This window comes from Sinocyclocheilus grahami, unplaced genomic scaffold (assembly GCF_001515645.1).
Source record: "Sinocyclocheilus grahami isolate Dianchi unplaced genomic scaffold, SAMN03320097.WGS_v1.1 scaffold101.1, whole genome shotgun sequence".
In the NCBI taxonomy this organism is placed as follows: Eukaryota; Metazoa; Chordata; class Actinopteri; order Cypriniformes; family Cyprinidae; genus Sinocyclocheilus; species Sinocyclocheilus grahami.
The window spans coordinates 705110-728604 of record NW_015505280.1 but is presented as its reverse complement, the minus strand read 5'-3'; the positions used below and the strand labels follow the sequence as shown (position 1 = coordinate 728604).

Genomic DNA, 23495 nt, shown 5'->3' with positions numbered 1-23495 from the left:
TTGGTGGGCCCACACAATGTTGAAATTCTGTATCGTTCATTTTGTGCTATTATCCAAGGTGTGATTTTAAAAATTCACAAAGCAGAAAACTTAAGAGACGAGCAAAAACTTGGCAGACAAGAGCGAATAGCTTCACTGATTGTAATGGGAGTGATTTGACTTTGACATGTTTTGACACTACACTCGTGTCAATGACATAGTTTACCTGGTTGTAGGATGTTTTGTACGTGGTTAGAATTCGAGAAATGAGTGGTCACAGGTTTTGCATTTATTGGCTATTTTACAGATGTTTCAAACATGGCTAATCTAATCATATATGTACTGTATAACTGTTTTGATTTAAATCTTTTTTTAGCAGTTTGTGCAGACATATTTAATCATAATTGACCATCTGTATTTTGATGTGCATGCATCAAGTTACATATTAGATATGTTAAGTCAAATTACAGAAAATAAATATTTTTTCAATAATTTAAATGATAAATGCTAACTTCTAGTTATTTATTTATTGTTATCTTTGATTATTGTTGTTTATGGTTATCTAATTCTGACATCATTTACTCACCTTTATGTTGTTCTAAACCTGCATGATGACTTCTGCGGAACACAAAGCATTTCAGATGTTCGTACAATGGCTTCCAAAACAAAACAATTGGGTCCCAAACAGAAGTAAAACATTGGGGTCCAAAACAAAACTATGGACCCCACTGACTTTCATTGTATTGAGGTGGGGAAAAAAACTTCTTCAAAATCTCTTATCTTTTGTGTTCAGTGGAATAAAGTAATTTGTACAGGTTTGGAACAACATAAAGGTGAGTAAATGATGACAGGATTAGATCACAATAAACAACAGTGATCATAATGATGACCATTTTTGGGTGAATGATCCCACTGAATGGGATCACTTTTAAAGGGGTAGTTAACAAAAAAAAATACAATTCTGTCTTTTACTCACCTTTAAGATGTTCCAGACCTGTACGAGTTTCTTCTGTTGGACACAAAAGATGATATTTTGAAGAATGTTGGTAACCAAATAGTTGCTGGTAGCCATTGACATCCATAGTATGGAGAAAAAAAAATACTTTGGAAGTCAATGGCTACCAGCAACTGTTTGTTTTCCAACATTCTTCAAAATATCATCTTTTGTGTTCAACAGAAGAAAGAAATTCATAGATTTGGAAAAATATGAGGGTGAGTAAATGATGACAGAATTTTCATTTTGAGTTGAACTATCCCTGTTTACCAGCAGCCTCACAAAAAAAGCCTGTGAAGTTGTGCCACCATCTTTCAACATGTGCTTGACTTCGTCCAATCAAACATGATGACTGTGACACTGAAGTGTGACAGTGAAGAATGGCACTCCAGCGGTCGTCTCCTGCTGCAACACACTCGTGCTCTCACTTCATTGTCGCCTCTGTCCAACCCACCAGATAACAAATAGAAAAGACGTAATTAATTACCATAATTGAAAGACGGCGTCCCTTTGAGATCAATTGTTTGTGGTGCTGGTGGCTCTTTCTCCCAGTGGTCACTGATTAATGGGATGCTGGACTGTAAATGGCCTCTCAGTAGTGCTCTGTGTTGTTATGCATTAGCGGCTTGTAATGGAGGACTTTTTTTCCAGCTCCACTGCGCTCTGCCTGTCAGACCGCTCGTCCTCTTTAAGGTGACTGTGAGTCGTGTTTCTACATGCCGACAGTGCTCGGCGCTGACAGTACAAAAAGCCTACGCTGGCTTATCCTCCTGCTGAAAGGGACTTGTGGATAATGATACAGTGTATAATTGATATTATGAACACTTTCCTTTTTTTCCCCACTCCTTTTGCAGAAGGCGGTGTCAAGGTGACGGAACGAGCCGTTCTCCGGCTCTGTTCATATGTGCGTCGCGGTTGTCAGTATTTAGGTCAAACAGAGGCGTCCTAACAGGAAATTCCGACTGACAAGCGTGGCGGAGGTGAGATATTAAAGAAGACAGCTTGTCTTAGAGTGGATGACATGCTTGCAGATTGAAACAAACACTTCTTTCAGTACCTGACGCTCAGCCCGGGCCTTTAACTGAGCTCTGAAACTACACTCAACCGCCGTAGTCACACATGACGCTCAATCGGCTCGGACCAGACGTCATAAATAATGCCTACGTAGAGAACTACGTATGTACGGCATTTATGACGGCCATGTTGTGGGATCATTAGTGGCATTTGTTTAGCTTCTTCAAAACCACTAACTCAACTATTAAACTACATTGCTTGGGACCATTTCGTGTTTTTTGTTGTTGCTTTTATTTATTTGGACCTGTAAGCAATTACCTAGCAACCTCTCACAATACTCTCTTCAGAAAATGTGAAAGAGGTCTAGCTGCAAAAGAAAGTGTTAAAATATAATTGTTTCAAGGGGCCGTTTGAAACGAAAGAATGCCTGTCTCTATATCATAGTTATTTTAGTACATAAAGTTAAACTAAATTTAAATGAGAAATGCTGCCTTGGCAATTAGCTAGACTAAAATAAGTGAATGAATGAATAAATCATTAAATCCAGTTATATTATATACATGTATTTTATTTCAAATAAAGAAATACTTTTTAATGCTTTTAATTTGTTTCCATTTTAGTTTTGTTTTAGTTTCGTAGTGAATATTAGAATGACATGATGCCTGTGAATCCATGAATCCACTTGAAGCATTTAAAACAGTCAGTTGTAGTTTTGGTTTGTATATAAATTAGTATAGAATTAGAATCGCCCATGTATTGATACCATGAAAGTAATTATTGCTTATTTTAAGTTTATTTTTATAATTCAAAAATATATACATTCATTACATTATTTTTTAGCTATTTAATTTATTTTCATTTTTTTTACATTTTTGTATTTTTTGTGTAATTATGATGACATTCACTTAGATATTTTAATAAACAATAATTATCGACTCTGTATCAGCCAAAATAGTGATATTTATTGCATCCCTAGATGTTAATGCATGTTATATTTAAGCATTGTTTTCTATCCTAACTCCCGATAAACCCTCAAAGCTTCTGCTCTCAGCGTCTTGTGGTGACTGGAGGTTGAAGAATACATAAGTTCCAGAGAGGCCAGTTAGACCCCAAGGTAATAAAAGCTTTTGTCATAGACATTTGTGTGTGTTGTGTTGCAGGGTTGTGGAAGGGAGAGAATGATGATGCCAGAGGGCTGGACCTTCTTATCTCCCTCACAGATCTGCCAATTCAGCCGCACATGTGCCAACAGCTGAGAGCGGCTCATTAGATTTAGTGCTGCGCTCTGTTAAAAGCCTTTCTCTTTGTCTTACCCTGTATTGATCAGCGCAGGGCCAAGATTACAACAGGAAGGTTTAAATAAATCTGCTTTTTTTTTTGAGTTAAATCCAGTGACATTCGCTTTATGTTGTCTCCATAAATAAGCAGATGTAATCGGCTCAGTTGCCCAGGACAGAGAATGTGAGTGATACGGATGAGTTTTCTGTTAACAGTTCTTAAATGAACCATTTTTCTTAGTGTGAAGCACATTTCAACTATCTGAAGAACCTTTTTCCATTATAAAGATTCTTTTGTGTAATGAAAAGGTTCCATGGATGTTGAAAGTTCTTCATAGAACCATTAATGCCAATAAGAAACCTTTATTTTTAAGAGTGTCAGACATAAACCAGCTTTTGTTTTGGGAACTGTCTGTAACGCTTCTTTTTTTTCCAGATACTGAAAGAGAGAAAGTATTTCAGGTGTTTTTCTATCGCTCTCATTGTTCTGCTGTGCCACAAGGACATGATATTCACTCGGCCGGCAGAAGAGGTCCATATGGAGAGTTTTTATTCTGTGTCAAGAGCCCCAGTAGGAGTAATTGCATCGTCCCCTCTGGAAAAAAATTCAATCTAGTGCGACGCGACAGGCCAGCTGTGTTCAGGTAATGCTCAGGTAGACATCATCCGCTCAGGCCGTCCTCACAGGTAATAACACGTGTGCACGTACAAGCACAAAGGCACCTTTCTCTGTGTCATCTGCGTCTTTCTGTCCCAAAAGAGAGCTTCTCTGGCAGGTGATTTCTTTGTGTCCTGTGACACGAACCACATCCTCAAACGAGTTCAGAGGGAAGACTGGAGTCGTCTCACATTTCCAGCGCTAGCTATTTTTAGCTTGCTGTTGAAAGGAACTGTCCCGTCCCTGATCCCTGTGCCGGCTGAACCCCCTTTGCAACATAGCATGCAGCAGACGTGTGAAGACGGCATCCTTCTAAAGGGCCGACTCTAGCATTAAAGGAATCCTGTGCTGAGTCATTCTGACTAGGTGCCCGCATGTAAGTGTAATTGGTGCGCCAGCCCCCCTTCTGCTGAAACTTAAAACATGTGTCAAACACGCATTCACTTGGTGTGTGTACGTGTTGGCCGCTGGCTGGAATGCCCCTCTTTTTTTGCCTCAGCTTCTTTGGTATGCAGTGCTGGTGAAGTTGTCAGAGCAGCCTGGGCCTTCGTCGTCTCCCTCTGGATGGAGCGCTCTGACGCTGCCAGGGAAACGGACTCATCAGTTTGGTGAAATGGGACAGAAAATATTATTTATTCTCTGCATGCACTCACTCCTACCCCAGCGGAAGAAGAGAGCAGAGCGGGATCCTGGAAAGCCGGCATGGATAGAGGAGGAATTGGGGGATAGACAGGATCTTTATTTGCAATACTGCAAGCTAATTTTACACTTCATTGACGCGTTCTTTAGTCAATAGCAAATATTTGTTGTGGCAATGGCCTCAGTTGGGGTTAGCAGAGCCCGGTGACCGTATACGGTTCATGATTTTCTGCCTATTTCCTCAGTAAATGAAATTGATCATTTTTGGTGTTTTTTTTTTTTTTTCTTGTGAGAGATTGATTAATTTTTTGCTCTGTTTTTAAAGTGAAGTGAGAGTGATCATTGTAAATTCAAAAGATAAATTTATTTACGTCGTTTCACACATTTAAAAAAGGCACACACAGGTGTTCAAAATTTTGAAATATATACTATTTTTTTAAGTGTTTTTGAAAATCTACCATTTATAAAATACCATTTATTTGAGGCTGTAATTATCCTCTCAGAAATACAGTAAAACATATATAAAATATACAAAATGTCAATTTAAAATGTCAATTTGAATATATTTTAAAGTGTAATTTATTCCTGTGATGACAAAGAAAGAAAGAAAAAGAAAAAGAAAGAAAGAGAGAAAATGCATATTAGAATGCTTTCTGAAGGATCAAGTGACACTGAAGGTTGGAGAAATGGCTGAGAAAAATTCAGCGTTATCATGACAGGAATAAATAGCATTTATATACACTACTAAATATATATACACGTATATACAATTTATATACACTAAAATATATACACTATTGTGCAAAAGTCCTAGGCCACTAGTATTTTCAACAACAAAAAATTTTTTTTAAGTCTGTTATTTCTAAGGCGCTTGAAGAAACCTACCTGCAAAGCTACAGTACTATATATATATATATATATATAAAATTTATTTATTTATTTTTTGCCTTTATCGAAGTAGCAACAATGATATATCACGTTTTTCATATTGCGTGTATACAATCAGACAAGGGCACCAAGCAATGACCTATAAAACTATTCACTTCACCTTTAAATAGCCTCACCCACTTTCTCTTTCCTTGCGTCAAGTTCACTTTGGTCCACACAACTTCTTTTAATCTGCCTTTTGCATACCCTTCACATGGCGCCCTGCCTTGGGGATATTCGTCTGCGTCTTCCCTCCAAGGGCACTGTTGATGAGCTTTTCATCCGCTGCATCCTAAAGTGTTTATTAGCATACTAAAACTCTTCTCGCTGTCTATGCATGCCCAATCAGGCCTTTAGGGTTCCTCTGCCATCCCAGGATGCATTGCTTTTAGTATAGTGATTATTATTGTGAGCTTTGGGTAACATAGGGATCTGACTGCCTGACCTTTCTGCATATTTTGCACACTTTAGTGAATATTTATATTTTTTACACAACGTACAGGGGTTAATCTAAAGTTAAACTGTTAGTTAAATGTTATAGTTCACCCAAAAATGAAAATTCTGTCATCATTTATTCACCCTCAAGTTGTTCCAAACCTTTCTTTCCTTTCCCTTTAATGTTCACAGTAAAACTTTTTATGGTTGCAATTTTAATTAACTAATTGTCTGCAATCTTTGTTTTAATATGCCACCAGTATCGACTAACACGTGCTCGTTCTCGTAAGAGCCCTTGCTGTGTTTGGTCACTCATTCAGCTCAGAGCAATGGTGTCTGAGTCACATCACACTGTCATTGTTTTACATTTTGGATGACATAAGTGATTTAGATCACCACTTTTGCGAGCTACACAATCTCGAAAAGCAATTTACGATGAATCATAAGGGCTTCATAAACTCCTAGCCATGTGCGTGCATCCAATATGTGTGTGTTCATCTGGCCACGATTAGTATGTGTCGTGCCACCGAATATACATCAGCTCATGACAAAAAATGGCCTATGTGTCACCACACGTTTTTCTCATAGCTACATTTGCATTTCCAGAAGAAAATACCAGTTCCTGCAAGGAAGCAAAGCGGTATAAAAATGAATGAAAAACAAAACAATTAAGCTTAACAATGAATTAATTCCAATTATTGGGGTAAACTGTATGTGGACACCAGCCAAGGGAGTATGAGTAAATGCTTGATTTATTCTCTGTGCTTCAGTTAAGACTGACATTTCCTCATCCTACTTCACATTGGCTCTCTGCATTATAACACAGCTGAGGGGAGATGCTTATCGCAACTTATCTTCAAAGAGTGAGAGTGGGTGGAATAATTGCATCGGGGGTTGTTTTATAATAAATGCATTCTCATCTGTTGGGGCCAAGGCATCTTCGGGAAAACGTTTTACGTAAACTTAAATGGGCTCCTCATTTCTCTGCATAGAAATGCACATGTACCATTTATGCTATACATTATATTTCTGCCATTTTTTGTTGATATTGTTTATCTTTTATTTTGAAAGGTTGCAAGTCTTTTTTTTATAGCTTCTATGTTGATTACTTGGATTGCTTCTTTTAACCAGTGTTATGTACTCCAGTTTTTTATTAGTCTTATAAATCTGAAGAATTAAAGCTATCATTGGCCCATAAGGGTGTGCGATATTGACAAAAATATATAATCTCTATACTGGGCGCAGGGGATCTCTATCCTCTGTTCGCTTGTGTCCTCACCGCCCGCTCCTGGAAGTCAGTAAATGTTGGCATCAGCCAGACACCTGTCACTCAATCTGAGGTAATCTATAAGCATAGGTGAGACCTTTTATTTTGCATGAATTTGGGGTATTTTGACCAAGTCCACAACAGACACCATCAATATGTAGTTTTTACACACCTACCCATTCTTTATTATTACTATTTTCCACATAAAATAACACAAAACAGTATGTAGTGATCCAAAAATTCTTAGATTTTAGCTAAACCAAAGTAGCCACCTTTTAAACCTTTTTGAAGGAGTCCTGTGAATACTGGACAGTTTTTCCTTCATTAGCTGGTCCAATTCATACATGCTTAGATCCATTTATACATAGCCACAATATATATTTGTCTATAAAATTAATCTGAAGCACTTAAGTATAATCGTTTGAGCTTCAGTTGGCTTTTAAGATCACAATAAACAAAAGTTTTTTAGGAGCTCTTGGTACAAATATATATATATATATATATAACTGAAGACTGGAGTGATGACTTTTACTTTTAAGCATTTGTTCAGACACCTCAAACACTAACAGAACAAGTTGTGTCTCTGTCCAAGGTGCTGAACCAGGACTTCAGGTTGGACTACTGCAGACTGTGGCAGAGTTTGATAAAGGGAGACTTGAAAGGCATCGAGCGTTACAGCAGGCGTCTGGGCGCAGGGGATCTCTATCCTCTGTTCGCTTGTGTCCTCACCGCCCGCTCCTGGAAGTCAGTAAATGTTGGAATCAGCCAGACACCTGTCACTCAATCTGAGGTAATCTATAAGCATAGGTGAGACCTTTTATTTTGCATGAATTTGGGGTATTTTGACCAAGTCCACAACAGACACTATCAATATGTAGTTTTTACACACCTACCCATTCTTTATTATTACTATTTTCCACATAAAATAACACAAAACAGTATGTAGTGATCCAAAAATTCTTAGATTTTAGCTAAACCAAAGTAGCCACCTTTTAAACCTTTTTGAAGGAGTCCTGTGAATACTGGACAGTTTTTCCTTCATTAGCTGGTCCAATTCATACATGCTTAGATCCATTTATACATAGCCACAATATATATTTGTCTATAAAATTAATCTGAAGCACTTAAGTATAATCGTTTGAGCTTCAGTTGGCTTTTAAGATCACAATAAACAAAAGTTTTTTAGGAGCTCTTGGTACAAATATATATATATATATATATATATATATATATATGACATTGAGAACAGAAAACATTTGAATAAGTAAGACTAAGGGGAAAAAACAAAAAATAAATAATAATAATAATGTGGTATGCATCTGGAACAGAAGATTTATGTACAAATTTGTGCATTATTCACTGTATATACAGCTGTATAAATAAAAAATGTATATGTATTTACATAACACTTGAGAGCGAGGCAATAATGAGTTATTAAGAAATGAATTACAGGTGGTAATTTCATAGTTAGCTGTTTAAACTGGAGATGGCATGGGGGAAAAACTGTTTTTTATGCCTAGATGTTCTAGTGCACAGAGATCTGTAACGTCTGCCTGAGGGGTGAAATGCAAACAGGTTGTGTCCGGGGTGAGAGGGGTCTGTGATGATGTTACCTGCCTGTTTCTTCACTCTGGAGTTGTACGAGTCCTGAAGGTTGGGCAGGTGCACACTAATTATCCTTTCAGCTGTTCTAACAGTCCGTTGCAGTCTTCTAATATCTGATTTGCTGGCTGACCCAAGCCAGACAGTTATTCAGTAGAAGTGCAAAGAACCAACTCTATAACAGCTGAGTAAAACTGTGTCATCTGCGTCAGTTGAAAAAAGGAAGTACAACTTCTGCTGGGCCTTTTTCACTATGGAGTCAATGTGATTGTCCTACTTTAGGTCCTGCGAGAAGGTGGTGCCCAGGAATATGAATGACTCCACTGCTGCCACAGTGCTGTTCATGTTTTTTTTTTTTTTTGGTAAAATGAATCAAAAAGTAATGGACATCATTTGAAAGGTGTATTTTCAAACTTTAAAGTATTGCTAAAATAACTTGTGCTTCCTGGACATATACATTTAGAGAACTTGTTCTAACGTATTGTGCTCCCTTTAAAGTAATTCTTAAATGTTCTTTATTTGGTCTTAAAAAGGTCTTCAGGTCTCCTTCATAAAACCTGCAGAAATCCTCCTAGATCAAATTTTCATGTATTTAGATGTGATTTTCAGAACTTTCAAAACTCTTATGTGGAATTTTTCTTTACCGAAATTTTAGTTTTTTTCCCCAGGAAGACATTTTGTCAGCTGAACAATCAGTATGTTGTTAAACAACAATGCAATCCATTAAATGCACTGTACGTCTATTCCTCACAGCCTCATTTTAATTCCTGTCAAATAAGGGTCCATAACCAGGGAGTGGTCAAAACATAAGACAGCCCTACTTCTGCCTTATTGAAAAAAACATTAGGGTTGTGAAAACTGCTATATTTAATAGTTGATAGTGGTCACAAAGGGCCACAAAAACACCTGTTAACCACATTTCTGAACAAGGTTCACCTGTCCTCTCATTACAACTGCATAACTAACTGTCCAGGTGGCTGGCCTTGTGACCCCGTGGCCAGAGGAGGGCTGTTGGGTCAGTGTGATAGTGGTAGAGGGTTTCTGAAGGCCAGGCCTGGCCGGAGCTGACCTCTGTGGGGGACGTTTGACCATCTGGAGGGTGTCAGGGACATTTATTTATACTTTTATTGCATAACCTTTTACGGGACGTAAAACAGAGTTTGGGTTGTACAAGCATATTATATCAGAGCATCAGAGCAGTCTTCACTAACACACTATTTGTTACCGCATACATTAAAGCTATCATATTAATATAGGCCTAATATATAATGAATAGTTAAATATTAGGCTTTTAGCATTATTGATGAGTATGCATATTAGAACATATATATATATATATATATATATATATATGACATTGAGAACAGAAAACATTTGAATAAGTAAGACTAAGGGGAAAAAACAAAAAATAAATAATAATAATAATGTGGTATGCATCTGGAACAGAAGATTTATGTACAAATTTGTGCATTATTCACTGTATATACAGCTGTATAAATAAAAAATGTATATGTATTTACATAACACTTGAGAGCGAGGCAATAATGAGTTATTAAGAAATGAATTACAGGTGGTAATTTCATAGTTAGCTGTTTAAACTGGAGATGGCATGGGGGAAAAACTGTTTTTTATGCCTAGATGTTCTAGTGCACAGAGATCTGTAACGTCTGCCTGAGGGGTGAAATGCAAACAGGTTGTGTCCGGGGTGAGAGGGGTCTGTGATGATGTTACCTGCCTGTTTCTTCACTCTGGAGTTGTACGAGTCCTGAAGGTTGGGCAGGTGCACACTAATTATCCTTTCAGCTGTTCTAACAGTCCGTTGCAGTCTTCTAATATCTGATTTGCTGGCTGACCCAAGCCAGACAGTTATTCAGTAGAAGTGCAAAGAACCAACTCTATAACAGCTGAGTAAAACTGTGTCATCTGCGTCAGTTGAAAAAAGGAAGTACAACTTCTGCTGGGCCTTTTTCACTATGGAGTCAATGTGATTGTCCTACTTTAGGTCCTGCGAGAAGGTGGTGCCCAGGAATATGAATGACTCCACTGCTGCCACAGTGCTGTTCATGTTTTTTTTTTTTTGGTAAAATGAATCAAAAAGTAATGGACATCATTTGAAAGGTGTATTTTCAAACTTTAAAGTATTGCTAAAATAACTTGTGCTTCCTGGACATATACATTTAGAGAACTTGTTCTAACGTATTGTGCTCCCTTTAAAGTAATTCTTAAATGTTCTTTATTTGGTCTTAAAAAGGTCTTCAGGTCTCCTTCATAAAACCTGCAGAAATCCTCCTAGATCAAATTTTCATGTATTTAGATGTGATTTTCAGAACTTTCAAAACTCTTATGTGGAATTTTTCTTTACCGAAATTTTAGTTTTTTTCCCCAGGAAGACATTTTGTCAGCTGAACAATCAGTATGTTGTTAAACAACAATGCAATCCATTAAATGCACTGTACGTCTATTCCTCACAGCCTCATTTTAATTCCTGTCAAATAAGGGTCCATAACCAGGGAGTGGTCAAAACATAAGACAGCCCTACTTCTGCCTTATTGAAAAAAACATTAGGGTTGTGAAAACTGCTATATTTAATAGTTGATAGTGGTCACAAAGGGCCACAAAAACACCTGTTAACCACATTTCTGAACAAGGTTCACCTGTCCTCTCATTACAACTGCATAACTAACTGTCCAGGTGGCTGGCCTTGTGACCCCGTGGCCAGAGGAGGGCTGTTGGGTCAGTGTGATAGTGGTAGAGGGTTTCTGAAGGCCAGGCCTGGCCGGAGCTGGCCTCTGTGGGGGACACTTGGCCATCTGGAGGGTGTCAGGGAAATTTATTTATACTTTTATTACATAACCTTATACTGGACGTTTGGGCTGTACAAGCATATTAAATCAGAGCATCTGAGTCTTCACTAACACACTAATTGTTACTGCATACATTAAAGCTATGATATTAATATAGGCCTAATATATAATGAATAATTAAATATTAACAAACCCTTTTTTATAAAGCTTTAAGCATTATTGTTGAGTATGCATATTAGAACAGAAGTATTCGGCTTTAGTATAAAAATACACACTTTAAGCTTTATATTATGATTTTTTTTCATATAATAACTTGCATATAAATGAAACAACATACAGAACTACCACATTTTGCTATAAGTTTGATTGCATCATATAATAACTGCTGTTAATATTGTTCATCGTCTGTTTTATTACGTCTTATATTGATTTTTCTGTACTGCTGGTTCGTCTGGTCAGAGGAGAACTGGCCCCCCGACTGAGCCTGGTTTCTCCCAAGGTTTTTTCTCCATTCTGTCACCGATGGAGTTTTGGTTCCTTGCCGCTGTCGCCTCTGGCTTGCTTAGTTGGGGACACTTCATTTCCAGCGTTATCGTTGACATAATTGCAAAGATATTATTTAAACTGAGCTGGATGTTGACATCACTGAATTCAATGATGAACTGTCTTTAACTGAAAAATGAGTGTTTACTATTGTCATTTTGCATTATTGACACTATTTTCCTAATTAATGCTGTTCAGTTGCTTTGTCACAATCTGTATTGTTAAAAGCGCTATATAAATAAAGGTGACTTGACTTGACTTGACATATAAATTTATGATAACATTTGAATGATTTTCTTATAGTTGACTATGCATATTAAGGTTTAAACATTATATAAATGTAAATATTTTATTTTTATTTTTAATATGCTTAATTCTGTTGATAAATATAATGTAATGGTAATATCTGTAACTATAACTTTATTTTTCTTTTGTATAGTACTAAATATTAATAATGTATAATTTCTTAGTGTAAATAGCTTACCAAATAAAACTAAGCCATTTGAATTGTATGTATTAAACTGTTTACATTTATGTAAAGTTTAAATCTTTGTATAAAATATTATATAAAGTTTAGTGTTTTATACTAATACTGATTACTTCCTCCTGTTCTAATGTAATATGCATTGTCAATTCTAAGTAAACCATTCAAATTATATTCATTAACATTTTTCGATTTATCTAAAGTATATAAAACACTGTATAAATCTTAAAATGTGTTTGTATACTAATGATGAATAATTCATTCTGTTCTAATGTAATATGCATAGTCAACTATAAGCAAGCCATCTTAATTTAATTTTACATCAGTACATTTGTGAAGATGGATTTATTTTGCTCCATTTAATTTGACAAAACCAAACAGGATACAGTCAGATACACTTGACTATTAGCTGATCTGCTGCTTACTTGCTTTCAGATCCCCATCATTTTCAGGAGTGTTCCACTTAGGCCTATTTAGTCAGTCATCTCAGTGTGCGGCATTTGAGTGCACTTTCCTGCAGGTGGCTTTTCTTTGTAGATTAGTTACCCAGAAGCCTTTGCAAGGATAATTATGGCCCGGTCCATGACCACTCGTGTTGGGTGTGCTTTTTTAGCGGGGTATAGTACCTCTTCCCTTCTCTCTCCCCCTCTGAAAGTGTCTGATTCTCCAAGCCGTGCAAAAGTCTCAGCAGCCATTCCTCCCCCCAACATAATCAAATTACCAGGATGTTTTGAAGTAGTCTGGTCTGCCATAATTACAGGCAGTTATAAAGGCGTATTTCACATATACAGCTGTGGCTTTTGCAGAAAGGGAGGCTTTTTCATCTGCATAAGAATGGAGAGATAAGAACATATTGTATTGCCAGCACAGAATAATGGGTGTTAAAAACTACAACAACAGAGCTTCATGCTTTGTTTCAGAAGAGAAGACCAAGAATTCTTGTGTTTGAGTCTATATGTATAAGAAGGTACTTTGTGCAAGGGTTTTATTGATGATTAAGATCAGACTCCAGCAATATCACAACCATTTGTCAAGTACGCATTATTCAGTATTTCATGTAGAAATGAGCATAAATACATAAACACTGCCATTCAAAAGTTTGGGATCAGTTCGATTTTTTAAAATTAATTAATTGAAATGGACTATTTCAATTAAATGCTGTTCTTTTAAACTATTCATCAAAGAATCCTGAAAAACAAAAAACAAAAAAAAAACATGGTTTCCACAAAAGCCTTTGTTCATTTTTGCATTTTTGGAGTCTTTTTCTTCAATTTTCTAATTTAGTAGACGAGGTTAAAGTAGTCTGTGATGATCTATTGTATAGGATGAATCATGCTTGACTCCAAGCCCACATGGCGTCACTAGCCCACACACTTTTTTTAGAAGTTTTCTTTGTGCCATGTTTTTGTTTTATTTTGAGTTTGAACAGTACTGTTGTCCTAACTCATTAGAGATTTGCAGCCAGGTATTCATTTTAATAATTTGTCGATGTGCACATATAATAGATCAGATTACGTTGAATTACACTCTTAAAAATAAAGCTTCTTTATTGCCATTTATGGTTCAATGAAGAAACATTTAACATCCACGGACACCTTTCATTTGCATGTATTCATTTAGCAAATGCTTTTATTCGTATATCATAATTCGTAACAAAACAAAACATATATAGTCATATAATGTTTTGTAATGCACAATGCCAGGTTTATTAGACAGTTAGATTAAGAGAAAAGCTGATGTTGATGGCTCATTCCACCTGAGAGGAACCGAGAGGGTGAAGGTTTTGGAGTGTGACTTTTTTCCCCTAATCCAATGCATAAAAGGTTCTTTATAGTGTGAAAAAAAGGTTATTTAGATTATTAAATGGGTCATGAACTGCCTTTTTTATTATTTTGTACTGTTCACTGAGGACCCCTTATAATATTATCAAGATGTTTACATCAAAAAGCATCATAATTTAGAAGTAATAGGCTATTTTCTGCCCTGTTTTGACCCCCTCATTAGAACGCTCTGTTTGAATAGGTGTGGCGGATTGTAGACTCAGAAGTAAACACCCACTGCTATGATTGGCTAATAGTTGAGTATGTTTGACAGCCTATATCCTTCATAGATGAACGCTGCTGTGATTTAGGTTAAAAACACATAAATATTCAGTACGTATCAAACGATCTGTGCCTTGTTGGTAAATGAATCCGTGGTAAAATGAAGTGAACACAGGACCAAGTTCTTACTGAGGCAGTCTGGATCTTCATTAAAAATGAAGTTCATCTTCTCTTTCCTAACTTTGGGACCAGAAGGAAGGCAATGCAAAAACTGTGTTTTTCCACAACTTGGCACTGCACAACATCTTGTTGTCTTCGGAGCCATCTTTATCTTTTGGTTTCTGCATAGACCTGCGTTTGCCTCTCTCATTATTTACACTACATGTGTGAATTGGTGGGCGGGGCTAAACAGTCAGTGATGTAGAAGCAGACGTTGATGATCTTCTGCGGAGGCGGGGTTTAGCCACACTATTACGTCATAAAGTGGCACATTCCACAACTTATTGTTTTGGCAGACTGGCTTCAATATAAGCTATTTTTAGACTAATGAGAATGTTTTGAGTTTTGAAACTTGCAGGATGTGTTTATAGTACAATGGCCTCTTATATGTCAAAAGATCAAGGGAAATTTGATTTCTCAGTTCATGACCCCTTTAAAATGTTCTTCACACACTTGTACTTTCCAGACAGGAGAAAGTAATCTTTTTTTATTCTTGACTGAGAGTCTTTCACTTAAACTGACAGGAGAAAGTAATCTTTTTTTTGTTCTTGACTGAGAGTCTTTCACTTAAACTGGACATTAAGTCAGTATGCTGGTTAAGTTTAGAGTTATTAGAGTTGTTTACTCATGAAGCTATGAATGAAAAAACGAGCTTTCTTCACTTTCTTGCAGCAGGGTTGTTTTTGTATAACAGAAGGAATTGTATTAGGACCGATTGACTTCTTTACATTTTAGCATAGAATTTTAGAATATAATTTTTGTTATGAGCAGATGCATAGATTTTGATTGACTGGAAGGTGACACATCATTGGTTTTGGCTGGATGGATGTTTCGGAACCCCACAAAAGTATCTAGATAGGTTTTATAGAGAAATTATACATTCTCGACTTGTGTTATTTGACTCAAGTGTTTTAAAGTGCTGCGCATTTGAACCTATATGCTCCAAATATTTGCATTGCCACAGTTCTCATTTTTCTCAGAATTCTTATTGGGCATTTGTTACTTTTGAGTTGCTGTACATTGTATTTATCGACAGCATAAGTAGAACAGAACATTTTCTATTCTTAAGAAGAGTCAATAATATATGGTTGAGTGTGCACACTAATTTTGTTATACCTGTGGCAGTATTTCTGAAAATGTAAGACATTTAGGGAAACATTTTAAGTTGTGTTCACACTGACCGCATTTTGCTCCAACCAAAAGTTATTTTCAGTGAGAGTTGGCTAATTATTGTGGCTTGATGCGAGATACAGCTGAGCATAGTTGTATGGTCAAATTTGATAAAACTTTACTGTTGCTTTTGCATTCTTATTGAAGTCTGAAAGCTTTAGTCCTAATTCATTGACAGATTTTACATTTTTGGGTCAACTATTCCAGTTGTAGAGGTATAAAGTTAGCTTAATTAACACTGAAAGCCAATGAGAAATCCTCACAAGTGTATAGGTGCATATGTTTGTTTGTGAGCTGGTGTTTAAGTAACAGTGCTTTGAGCTCTCTCTCTTTGTGTGATTGAGATCACAGGTGCCCTCCTGACCGTCTGAAGGGCTCTCAGTATCTAAACACTCTGTGTCCAGTGCAGTGTTTTTCCTATTCACAGCTAGCCTGCTTTGTACAGGACTATCAATATTAATGCTGTCATCTCTACAGAAACCAATGGTAGCATCAGAGAAGCTCCTCTCTGTCATTCTAACATTGAATAGAGATGGACTTGCATTCAATTTCCAATCAGCATTCAGCTTTACACATGGTCATTTAACACTGAAATATGAATGCACTAGGAATATTTTTGCTTAAAAATCCAGCTTGTTGTCAGGTAATCAAATTCATTGCTTTGATGCATGCATGCAGTTTGTGTGTTTTGTGTGTACCTTTTTTATTACAATTCTTTGTCCAGTTCTAGTTCATTTTGACAAATTAGATTTGGTGTGCCTCAGCATGTTTTACTGAAATATATATTTATTTTTAGGGCTGTCAATCGATTAAAATTTTTAATCTGATTAATCACATCCTTTTTCTGTGATTAATTGTGATTAATCGCACACTTCATGAAATTATAGAGCATTTATCTTGTTTCAAATGTTTATTTTGTCATCATTTGCTATATCCAGCAAAGTAAACCAAAAGATTGAAGGGTGATTCTCAAAAATCTATATTTTCTGCAAGCTTTTTTTAAGATAAATTTAGATGACTTTCCAAAAAAGGACACTTAGAAACTCCAAAAGGACACCAAAGAACCAAATGATATAAGGAGCCCACATAAGAAAGAAAACATTTTATAGTATGTGTACAGTGCAACACCAAAGAGCTTTTTTACATTTTAGAGAAGCCAAGTTGCGATACCTAACAGGACAACATGCAGATGCCAAAAAAACTAAACCAACCGCCTGCTGACTGCATATCTACTACAGTACACGGATCCATTCTGTATAACTAAACACAGCAATATAAACATGACAAATCAAAACATTGTCATGAATGTGTGTGGGAAACAACGTGAATGTACGGAAATGTCTGTGCCTGTGCATAAATATAATGTGCGATCAGTGCGTCAAGAGCACTGATCGCACGGACTCACGCGTGCTAACTCTACGACTCCTGTACGCCACCACAATCGTCTTTACCTTGATTGCAGTCTTCATCCATCAAAACTTTACTAGCGAGATTGGTTATCCAGTCGAGAAACTGTAGTTTGCGTCTCATCTGGCCATACAGCGGTGGGATGTGTTGACAATCCGTTCAGCCTGTACTTCACACAGCGTATGCGGTGTGTGAGGACTCGCGCTCTTCAGAGACAATCAATATGACAGAGCTCGTGTTTAAAAGCAAAACACACTGGAATGAATAATTCACTTAAAACGCAACGCGAGTCTCTGTTCTCTCTGCAATCTCTGATGTAATCAGCCTGGTTTCCTTTATATTAGCACTGTTTTGGACAGATTGTTTGAATGCACTCACTTGCTGGATCATTGGACTGAAAACTTTCCCGGAGTTTAGCGGCTTAAAAAATGATCTAATCGCAAGCAGAGAAGCAAAATTGGGTTAAAGGGTTAGAATAGAAATTGTGCTTCAGTAATTTTGCGTTAAGGATTGTAAAATTAATCGCATGCGTTAAGGTGTTAACGATGACAGCCCTATTTATTTTATTTATATTTTGTTTATTTATTTATTTATTTTTGTTAAATGCATTTTATAATAACATTCTATAATAAATATGTTATTAGTACAATTATTGTTATTACTGTTAGTTTTATAGATATTCTTTAAATTCTGTATATTAATTATATAATATAAATAGACATTCTTCTAACATATTATATTTTATTATAATAATCATAATATAATATAATTAAAATAAATGAATATTTCACCACAAAGTTGTTGGCTATTTAATTAAAAAAATAAATGTATACGTAGGCACAATTTATGTTTGACAGCAATGCTAATTTCAAGCTTTTAAGCATTTAATTCTTCAGATAGAAAAGTTTTTTAAGATCATGAGAAACTTAAATTCAGTCAAGTAGGCTTTTTTGTATATACGCGCAAAAATAAGATCAATATCAAAAATCACCCCTTCTGTCTGTTTTGTTGTTTCCCTCTTGACAACAACATTCATTCCGACAGTCCACATGAAAAGAAAACGCACACACATGCACAAAAACTCAACTGGAGCTACAGGTTTCTGTATCTGAAGTGCAGTAAAGGCAAAACCACTCAAACATTTTGATAAACACACACCATTAGGGTTGCGAGTGAAGTGGAGTGCTGGTCAATATGAACCTGCCCCCTCATTAGAACACGCACTCCTCGTCTGCCAGACCTCCACAAATAAAGGCTTCTCTCTCTCTTTCTCTCCATCAGCTTCTCGTAGGTCTGCCTCAGCAATTACCTGCCACCCAGCACCGCCACTGCCCACAGAAACCACAGCCCTATTAGCCCTCTGTACAATACAGACATGTTGTACCTACAATATGCTGTTATCCATTCACCATCTTTATTTGACTGCCTGTAAGTCCTTGTTTATATATGTACATTTTAGCTTCTGTACCTAAGGGTACTACTGCTCCAGTGTTACCATTGTACCTTTTTTCGCAGAGTGTAAATATGGTGTTTTTTTATATATGTGGTGGTTTTTGATATTGATCTAATCTTGCGGCTATATAAACCCAAATGTCTGGACACATTTGACTTGATTGAAAAAACATTGTATGGGTCAAAATTATCGATTTTTCTTTTATGCTAAAAATCATTAGAATATTAAGTTAAGATCATGTTCCATGAAGATATTTTGTAAATTTCCTACCGTAAAATATATATATATATATATAATTTTTTTTATTATAATTAGTAATATGCATTGCTAAGCTCTTCATTTGGACAGCTTTAAAGGTGATTTTCTCAATATTTAGATTTTTTTGCACCATCAGATTCCAGATTTTTAAATAGTTGTATCTCGGCCAAATATTGTCCTATCCTAACAAACCATACATCAATGGAAAGCTTATTTATTCAGCAGATGATGTATACATCTCAATTTCATTCAAAATCGATGACTGGTTTTGTGGTCCAGGGTCACAAATCATTAAATTTATAAGAACTAATTTCTTAATTTAATTTTACAACTGGTTCTGATATTTTTAAATTCTAAACAAAGGTTCATATATAGAGATTTTACTCATCAATGTCTATACAAACATAAAGAAATGTGTGGGTGCTAGAACTGATGTGTAATATGCAGCAATGCAAAGAATTTATCTATCCCAGCTAAAAATAGAAAGTTGTAATTGTAATAGAAAGCATAACAATATTTTACTTCTACATTTCAAAACTGCTGCAGGCTGGATTGGATTCATCTAGACCACAAATGCTGGGATCATGTTCATATATGACACTGACATGCATTTTTGAATGTCATTCTTTTCATATTTTTTTTACTTGTTGCGGTCTAATTACATGCCTGATTAGACAGAACATAATCATATTTCGGACCATAGCCAAATGAACTAGAGTTTCTCTCAGGGATGGCAGAACAACTTGGCTGCAAAATATGCTCTAAATCCTAATCTTGCAAGCCACCGAACGGAACTGTATTCCATTTTGTTTGTTTTGCTGTGAAACAGGAACAAACATCAAGAACATTAGTGCTGAAATTGAAATGAATGCAATTTACATTCATTGTGCTGGAGAAATGCTCGCTTTGTGGATGAATTGAGAGCTGCAATCATTTCTGTTAAAAATCGGGGAGGAGGGGGCGATGAGATGGCAAAGATTGGGAGGAAGTGAGAGCTAGAGACGTAAACTGTCTGTAGATCATAGATATGGGCAGAATAGAGCCATAGGAAGATGGATGAGTGAGAGGAAGAGTGAGAGCTCAAAAAATACCAAGTGGAGGAGTTAACAAAATAAAAATGTTAAAGCCAAGGTAGATTCAGTGGAACACAGTTACGATACCCCACCAAAACATATTTTAAGACTAGATGATCAATACTATGCAAAATACGAGCATAGAAGGACTTTTTATATAGACGCTTTGTGTTAAGTGAAGCATTTGTCTGTACATAAACATGAAGTTTATCACGTGAATGCAGTCGGGATGACCTACAGTTTTACTTAGTGAGGTGAAACAAAGAAAATCTCCTTTGAATCGATCTCCTCCGACAGATGAAGAGAGGCCTCCTCTGCAAACACCTCCATCTCCAGAGGTTTCTCCTCAGTCCTAATCAAAGTTTTTTTTTGTTGGCTTTGGGTCTGTTATCTGAAATTGGGTTTATGCTAAAATGGAAAAGTAACTACTGAGCTTTGAACCAGAGAATGCTAAGTGAAAACAAAGACCCGGAGGGTATCTAGAGCAGTGACTCTGAGTGCACTACCTGTCTGCCTGGCATTACACTGCTTGCCTGTCTGTATTACTCTAATGGTAGTTTATTTTTATTACACATTTATATTTTCAATTATAATGATAATTTAAGTATAATCATTTAAATAATAATTTATTATAATAACAATTAATATCATTATCCCTGTTCTAATATCCAAGATTGAAAGTTTATTCTATGATTTTCATTATTTTTAGTTTTTTTGTCATTTTGTAGAATGAGCGATGAGTTCTACGTGATGGAAAATGTGTCTGACAAAGCTGACCCTCTTAGATGTGGAACATGGAATTGAACATAATAGCTTTGCTATAAACTTCTCAGAAATGATATGACTGCCTAAATGCAAGTTCCTAGAGCACTGCATTGTTCATACAGTATGTGCTAAAGTCTTTTCTGACATTCTCCATCTTTAAATGGATTGTTTTGTATGACTGTGTTTTTCAGTTCTTGACGGCGGAGGAAAGCACCATTTTCTTGTGAAACAATGCTGTTTCCCTGAAATATATATATATGCTGAACACTTTGCTGAGATAATCCATCCACCTCACAGGTGTGGGATATCAAGATGCTGATTAGACAGCATAGTTATTGCACAGGTGTGCCTTAGGCTGGCCACAATAAAATGCTACTCTAAAATGTGCAGTTTTACTGTATTGGGGGGTCTGGGGGGGGGGTCCGAAAACCATTCAGTATCTGGTGTGACCACCATTGGCTCACGCAGTGCAACACATCTCCTTCGCATAGAGTTGATCAGGTTGTTGATTGTGGCCTGTAGAATGTTGGTCCACTCCTCTTCAATGGCTGTGCGAAGTTGCTGGATATTGGCAGGAACTGGAACAAGCTCTCGTATACGCCGATCCAGAGCATCCCAAACATGCTCAATGGGTGAAATGTCCGGTGAATATGCTGCCCATGCAAGATTTGGGATGTTTTCAGCTTCCAGGAATTGTGCACAGATCCTTGCAACATGGGGCCGTTCATTATCATGCTGCAACATGAGGTGATGGTCGTGGATGAATGGCACAACAATGGGCCTCAGGATCTAGTCACGGTATCTCTGTGCATTCAAAATGCCATCAATAAAATGCACCTGTGTTCGTTGTCCATAACATACGCCTGCCCATACCATAACCCCACCGCCACCATGGGCCACTCGATCCACAACGTTGACATCAGCAAACCGCTTACCAACACGACGCCGAAACTTGCAACATCTGTGGCATTGTGCTGTGTGATAAAACTGCACATTTTAGAGTGGCCTTTTATTGTGGCCAGCCTAAGGCATCTTGATATGTCACACCTGGGAGGTGGATGGATTATTTCAGCAAAGGAGAAGTGCTCACTAACACAGATTTAGACAGATTTGTGAACAATATTTGAGAGAAATAGGCCTTTTGTGTACATAGAAAAAGTCTTAGATCTTTGAGTTCAGCTCATGAAAAATGGGGGCAAAAACAAAAGTGTTGCGTTTATAATTTTGTTCAGTATGTATATATATATATATACAGTATATATAATATATAAATGTATTATTTTATTTAGCCATAGACTTGTGGACTGAATATATATGCATATATGCTTGTATAGAAAAAGTATACTAAAGAATTTATTTTAAAAATGTAATAAAAAAATTACATGATATATATATGTATGTGTGTGCGTGTTTAATATTTAGTAGTTGTTAGTTAGTTAGTTAAGCTTCTTTTGGTAAGCGTGGCCTCTTACCCCCTGCAAAGCTTACTCAGTTAACGCAGAGCCCTGAAAAGCCTATATGTGAATAATGAATAGGGCTTATGCGCAACAGACTTCCGTATTCTGTTAACCGGGTCTTGTCGCTTCCGGTTCCGGTTTTGCATATGCTTCGTTAAATATGAAGCAGTTTTACTCAAGATGCCTTCAAAGTAGATACCAATGATGATCATAACCAATGTCCATCACATATGCGGACTGATATCTAAAAATTTTTTTATTTTTTTTATTCTTTTCACATTTAGATATACAAATTGAATAAAACGTCAACAATAAAAACAGCTAGCTAGTTTAACTGATTATTTTAAAAGTCCAAAGATATCGCTATTATTTAATACGGCTGTTAACACGTTCTCCGACAAGCGGAAGCAATGAGACCTGTTTTCCGGGTTTGGTCAGGTGATGTTCGACATATACCCTATTGTGCTGGCAGGCAGGACGAATAGCCTCCCTCCTGTGTAATTGCCTTTGTGTTTGTCCCAGGGGAGAGCTTTTTTAGGCTGTTCATGGCGCTGTCCACGCTGATCAGCCCCATGTCTCATAATGTCTGCCCCACAGCGGCATATAGTTGAGGGAAAGACTTCGTCCTGTCTGCTATATAAACCTATATGCTAACATGTCTAGGTCTCCTGTGGTCAGCTGTTTTTGTCGGTCCATCAGAGCAGAGCAGATTCAGAGATTCAGTATATTAACAGAAGGGTGAGTTTTGAAAGTCTATGCCTACATGACTTCACACCTGTCAGTCTCACCTTTTTTAGCTTTAGAGTGATGTGAATTAGTGCTCTGCATTTAACCCATCCAAAGTGCACACACACAGCAGTGAACACACACAAACCGTGAACACACACCCGGAGCAGTGGGCAGCCATTTATGCTGCGGCGCCCGGGGAGCAGTTGGGGGTTCAGTGCCTTGCTCAAGGGCACCTCAGTCGTGGTATTGAAGGTGGGAGAGAGCGCTGTACATTCACTCCCCCCACCTACAATCCCTGC

The 23495-nt window shown here is 36.8% G+C and overlaps 1 protein-coding gene across 1 annotated transcript in view; it reads left to right on the top strand.

Moving 5' to 3' along the window:
• The window catches only part of LOC107588288 (uncharacterized aarF domain-containing protein kinase 1-like), a 111035-nt gene that overhangs the window by 78612 nt on the left and 8928 nt on the right, over window positions 1–23495 (top strand). Inside the window, exons 9-10 of the mRNA XM_016276324.1 lie at window positions 7169–7263; window positions 7783–7980. Of these exons, the coding sequence (XP_016131810.1) occupies window positions 7169–7263; window positions 7783–7980 (293 nt within the window). The remainder of the gene's footprint in view (window positions 1–7168; window positions 7264–7782; window positions 7981–23495) is intronic.